The 6,310-nt window shown below is 43.0% G+C and overlaps 1 protein-coding gene across 11 annotated transcripts in view; it reads left to right on the top strand.

Moving 5' to 3' along the window:
* The first annotated feature begins 1,698 nt into the window (after positions 1-1,698).
* The window catches only part of MPDZ (multiple PDZ domain crumbs cell polarity complex component), a 124,688-nt gene continuing 120,076 nt past the window's right edge, over positions 1,699-6,310 (top strand). For 8 of the 11 annotated variants that reach the window (XM_048502611.1, XM_048502610.1, XM_048502609.1 and 5 more), the window contains exon 1: positions 2,062-2,215. Coding sequence is in view for 1 of the 11 variants with exons in the window: in XM_048502601.1 (XP_048358558.1) it covers positions 2,610-2,627 (18 nt within the window). In the remaining 10 variants the exon portion in view is untranslated. Of the gene's footprint in view, positions 1,967-2,061; positions 2,216-2,518; positions 2,628-6,310 lie in introns of those variants that run through there. The other 3 variants (XM_048502607.1, XM_048502605.1, XM_048502601.1) reach the window with 2 other exon arrangements.

Below are 6,310 nucleotides of genomic sequence, written 5' to 3'. Positions count from 1 at the left end.
CACCCCCAAAATTTCCCCAGATTCTCCTTTTAAATCCACCCCCTTCGGCATGGATTTAAAGGGAAAATCTGAAGTCCTCAGTTTAGAAGAAGAAGAGTTTGAATTTATATCCCCCCTTTCTCTCCTGTAGGAGACTCAAAGGGGCTTACAATCTCCTTGCCCTTCCTCCCTCACAACAAACACCCTGTGAGGTGGGTGGGGCTGAGACAGCTCCGAAAAGCTGTGACTAGCCCAAGGTCACATGCCAGCTGGCGTGTGTGGGAGTGTACAGGGCAATCTAAATTCCCCAGATAAGCCTCCACAGCTCAAGTGGCAGAGCAGGGAATCAAACCCGGTTCCTCCAGATTAGAATGCACCTGCTCTTAACCACTACGCCACATTGAAAGTGATGCTGTTTCAGGGTGGGGGATAATCCACCCCAAAACAGCATCACTTTCAATGTTGTTTAGCTAGGGACCTCAGATTCTCCCTTTAAGGTACATTTAAAAGGAGAATTTGGGCTCTCTAGTTTAAACACCGTTGAAAGCGATGCTGTTTGGGGGTGGAGTCCAGCATCACAGCGGCTGCCCTGGGGAGAGGGGGGTGCAAGGATTTTGCACCAGGCTCCATTTTCCCTCCATGCCTCTGCCCAGAGGGGAGGGGCAGGGCAGGGGAGTCTTGTCATCCCTGACCTCGGAGAGCTGCTTTTATAAGCGCTAGGCCAGGGGCGGGGCTTGGGGAGGCGTGGCCATGCCCTAGGGGCGGGTGGGGGTGTGGCCCCACCCCGAATCCCCCCATAAAAAATCTATACCTACGTCCTTGCCCAACAACTATTCGTTGTATTTGAATCTGAGTCATTTGTGTAATTATTTGACATTCCGTTACATAATACATACCACCACTCATGATTGGTCTGTATTTTTTTAAATGAATATGGAAAAAAAAATCTTTTGGGGGTGGGAGGTGGGGAGGGATGACACACCAGAAAAGTTGTGAGGCATTTTCCAAATTTTTGACATGCCAAGCCCAAAAGGTTCACCATCACTGGCCTATCACAAGTCATCCAGCAGGTTTCAAATGCTCGTTTTGGAGCTGTACTTAACTTTTCTCCCAGCACAGGCACTTCTAAGTATGATTTAAAATTACTCCTCAGTAGATGGTGTCCTGTTGAATCAGAGCAGTGATCCATTTAGTCCAGCATCCATTTTCATGTGGTGGCCAGCCAGATGCCGTAGAAGGCCAACTGACAAAGGGAAAAACATTTTCGTGATGTTGCCTTTTGGCACCGGCTCTCACAGGTTCCCTTTAGTCCCCATGGCTAGTAGTAACCAATTTTTAGCTTCCATGAAAATGACTTATCTCTTTTTAGAGCTGTCGATCCGTGTGGCTGTCACCATGTCACTTGGCAACAGAGCTCACTATTTAAATTGAGTGAAGAAGCCTTAGGATAACCAACTTTACATAAATTGTGCAGTCAGGCCAAAACACTGTGCTGCATCCACTTTTTCTCCATTTCTGGCAGAAAGTAGGTTAGCTTTCCAAGGTCTGCCTTGTTCTCATCCCAAACAGCCAGCAATTTGTAGGGCACCTTCTGGGCCCCTCCTGTTGCTGCTCGCTGCTGCTGTTGTCATGGTTCCTCCTTTGCTAGCAGTTCCCACTCCCGCTGCTGAGCTTGGCTCAAGACCGTCTAGCAACTGGAAAGGGGGGCCGGGGGGGGGGGTGTTGGCGTCCAGCCGCCTGATGGCCGGGCAGGATTAAGTTTCATGGTAGCCTGCGTGTGTGTTTATCCCGCAGCTCTTCTCCGAGGGCCGCTACTTCGTAGAAAGGGAGGAGAGGAAAAAGGCAAAAGGGCGGGGAGGCGGGGGGGGGGGAGGCCTGCCAAGACAGCTGAGACAGGCGCTCATCTTCTTCACCTCCCCAGGAAAAAAAATCTGAACTTGGGAGGCGGGGAGGGGGGAAATCATCCTTGGAGAAGCGACCCAACCTGGTAAGCTTCACGCGGTGGGGCTGCGAGGCGGGGGGATGGTGGGGGAGAGAGGCGGAGGGGCCGCTCGGAATGCAGAGCTTGAAGCGGCGGCGCGAGAGGCTCCTCCCGGGACCAGGATTCCGGCCCCCGCGCTCTCTTTTGTTGCAGCTGCTGCGAGGCGTTTGGCTAACCCATTTTCTCCCCTGGGAGGGTGCAAGGGTGGTGCGTTCGCGCTCCTTTACTACCCCCTCCCCTTTTACAAAGGCGAAGGTATCATAATAATCCCGAGTCTTTCCACAACGTCTGATTTGTTCCTTTCTGTTTAAGGGTGGGGTGGGGTATTGCTCACCGGCCCCTTTTCCAGGGCGCGGGGAGGGGGCTGCCAATCGGTGCGTCAGGCCTTACATTGCTGTGGGTGTCTGGGGCTGCCGGGGGAGGGGGCGGACTGCTGTTGGCTGGAGGTGCCTAGATGAGGCAGCCTGTTGCTTCTGTTTGAGCTTGCTGGAGGGGCAAAGTTGCATCGGCAGGACATGCATGTGGGAGGCGGGGGAGGGGAGAGTGCAAAGGGAGGGGTTGGCTGGGGGTGCTTACTCGGCTGCTGCAGGAGCAGACGGGATGCTGGTCGGTTCCGCTTCAGCGCCGTCCTCGGGTAGGAGGGAGATGGATGTCAACAAAAGCCACGGTCTGTGTGCGTGTGCGGCTTTTTAAATTTTTTTGGCAAGGAGTTCCTACTACTTGTAGACTTTCCCGTGCAGACTCCCTCCCTCCCACCCGCGTGGCCCTTTTATGTCCCTGGCGCAAACAGCTCCACTCATGCTGAGCCCCCTCCCCCCTATTTGTGTAGCATGCAACTTTCTTTGCATGAAGACTTGCTGGACAGACGAGAAGCATCTCCCGCTTTCCTGCCCTATAGTCGAAAGTTGGAGATTTGAGAGAGGAAGGAGTGGGGGAAGGGAGCGGCTTGCATGCGCAGTTGAGTGGGAAGAAGGTAGTGCGACACATTAATAGGAGCATCCTCCATGAGCTCAAGAGTCTGGATGGTTTTTCACTCGTTTTCTCCAAGTAGCAACTGCAAAAGTGTAGATGGAGACAAGAACTCCACATATAAAATCACACCATGGAGCATTTTTCCTTTGGACAGGAGCCAGTGTGGTGTGAGCACTCCCTTTGGATCAGAGATACACTTCACAAGCGTTACTGCCAGTTTCTTGGTCTTTGAACTCCTTGTTAAACAATAGCACAAAACAGAATCCCCCCCCCCTTTAACTACATGTTTACCCGTATACTAAGGCTCATTCCGCACACGCAAAATAATGCACTTTCAAGCTGCTTTCACAACTGTTTTTGCCATTCCGCACAGCTTCAAAGAGCCCTGAAAGCAGCTTGAAAGTGCATTATTCTGCGTGTGCGGAATCAGCCTAAGATACTAATTTGCTCCTGCAGTAAATTAAATCAAGGAGCTGATAATTGTACCAGGTTTAATTAGTTTGGATAAGAATAGGGATGCAAGAATTAGGTTAATGCCAATGCCATATACATAAGTTCCAGAGCTTGCAGACTATGATAATTCAGAACAGCAAATACTGTCTGATCTCTTATTGACAAGGCTTAATAAATCAACTCTTGCATGACAGTATAATTGAAAAGGTGAGAAAATCATTTTTTTATCATACTAGTAGCAGTCTGATTAAGTGTTCAGGGTAACTAAACTGTGTTAATGATCCTGATCTATACTCTTGATTTTCTCTTCAGAATTTATATTTTGTTTACAAATTAGCATATTATATCAAGATCATTCTCTCAAATGTAATTAATATTTTTGTAGTATACATCCCTTCCACCAGACAACATATCTTTTAAATTCAATAGGAAAGTATAAGTAATCTCTACCAAGTTTAATTAAATTTTTAAAAGATAATTGCACATTTGTAGTGCGAACATAGGCACCAGTTTAGAACAGGAAGAGGTACACATAAACCCACTATTTCAGGGTAGTTAATTTGGGGGCTAGATTGTGACCTTAGAATTTAAGTGGGATGCACAGTATATCATCATCAATTTCTTAACTTTTTAAAAAATTCCTATAAGCAAATATCAGTAGTGTTCTCTGAAGTTTATGTCATTGGAATGTTAAGCATTCCCTAGAGATAAGATGTTGCTAACAAGTTTACATATTTAGCTATGTTCTTGTTGGGTTCAGAATAGGGTTATAGGGTTGCAAATAAAGGTTGAATTCTTTCCTTAACTAGTTCTAAAGATCCTGTGGGTATTTTATGCAAAATATTGAAAATCCTTTTGTAAATGATATTTTGTTTCTTACTGTTGTAATTCTGAATCTAGTTTTTTTTTAAAAAAACATCCACATTGATAGACCACTAGTTTGAGAGAAGCAGCTGTGTTATAGCTAAACAAACAAAGATGCCTGTGGCATCTTAATCAGAAAGGCAATGGACAACTCCCAACTGGAGAATGCTTCCATTTCCTCCCTCTTCCTCTTACACAAGATTCAACTATTAGTTGCTTATAATTTCATTGCAAACCATAGTTCTTTATTATGCCAAAACCTTTGGTTTTGTTGTTTCATCTCCAAACCAGGACTAAAATGTAGTTTTGAACCCTGGTTTGGAAGAAGGGGCATAAACCATAGTTTGTGATTTAAACCAGCTCATTATGATTTACTATAAAAGTTAAAATGATTAATTTATGAGTTACCTGTGAAGGCAGAAGAGTGGGGAACCAGGGGAAGAATAAACCTAGGGATTTTCTAAGGCTTGTCACAGCAGACTTTTTGTTACATGAGAATCATGCCACGGTTTTATCTCCCTAGTTTCATCAACTGCTGAAATGGAAGAATGGCATATCTTACTAATACAGAAGCTTGTGTTCCTTTGGTTATGTCTATTTCTCTTTTATTTCCAACAGAGAAATAAGCATTAATATTGTTGCTACTAATTTAACTTAATTTGATAAATGTGCTCCTTAAACTTTGTATTGTAAGTATAGACACACTTTCCCACTGTGAACTGTGAGACATTTCCTGTCCTGTGTTAAAACAAATATGCAGTAATGTCATTTCTGGGAAAGGATATACTAGCTTTAAATGCTAGTATAGGTAACCTTTATTTCCCCTGGCCCTCTACACTTTTAGCATCCATATGCAACAGATCAGTTAATTTTTTCTTTCATGCTTTAATCTGAGTTATATTAGATTAATGTCTAGCACACATAAGTCACACTTTAATCATTGGATTAAAGTCAATTAGAAGTTTTGCTGGTCCAGGACTGCAAAAATAAAGTTCAAATATTTATGGATTTGTAGCAGAGTGTGTTATGGTATTTGTTAAATAAGTTGGATTTATTTAAATCAGCTGATTAATTATTTTTAAATTTTCATTCTTTTGACATTCTATTAATCCTGTCTGATTTTAGAGCTTTTATCACCAGTGTGCTGTAAAACTTGCATTTTTATTATTAATTGGTTTAAAATATTTATATGATGGCCATTTGATTGGTCAAAACATTCTTGAAGAGTCAAATATTGTCAACTAGTGATAAGCCACTGAAAGTGTTAGAACTGCAAGAGAGTTACGTTATAGATAGAAATATAACCTGTCGGTTGCCTGGAAGCTATTATCATAAATTCTAAAGTGTTATAATTGATTATTGTTAGATGTAAATAAGACTTTGCAAGTATAAACACACACTAGCAATATTCAATATATTTGTATGTAAAGAGTTATACATTTTGCTCATTGGTCTATGCTCAATGACAAAAAACTCCAGTTTTTAAATATGATTAAACTGTAGGTCAGGGTGTGTGTGTATGTGTGTATATATCATGGGGCCTACATGGCTAGAGAAGGTCTACATGGCTAGAGAACTTGGAGCCCTCACTACATACATGTTTTGACTTAGTGGAACATTTTCTCACATTCAAATATTGTCAATTTGTTGACAGCATCTGACAGTTTAGTTCATCCGCTATCCAACCTCACCATTCTCAAAGCAAATTAGTTAATAAAAAAGTAATAATTCTTATAAACATACTGTCACAAAATAGCAAAACTGTATTTTCTTTTATTTGTATTTACACTTTGCTATGATGATTTCAGCTTTGACAAGTTTAGGGGCCAAGTTGTAGTGCCAGATAGAAAATAATTAGCTATACGATGCCAGTGCTCATGAAAGGTTACATCTTTGTTTGCTTTGTAAATGAACATCTCATCACTGACAGAAAGTATCCTTCAAAGAGTATTCACCTGTGAATTGTATTATATAATTATTTGGGCTAATCATAATTTTTAATAATTACTGCTGATTTGTTGACCTAGCCTGGATGTCCCAGGTTAGGCCAATCTTGTCAGA

The sequence above is a fragment of the Sphaerodactylus townsendi genome, linkage group LG07, assembly GCF_021028975.2.
Source record: "Sphaerodactylus townsendi isolate TG3544 linkage group LG07, MPM_Stown_v2.3, whole genome shotgun sequence".
NCBI classification, from domain to species: Eukaryota; Metazoa; Chordata; class Lepidosauria; order Squamata; family Sphaerodactylidae; genus Sphaerodactylus; species Sphaerodactylus townsendi.
Note: the sequence above shows the minus strand (reverse complement) of the source record. Positions and strands in the feature narration are given on the sequence as shown.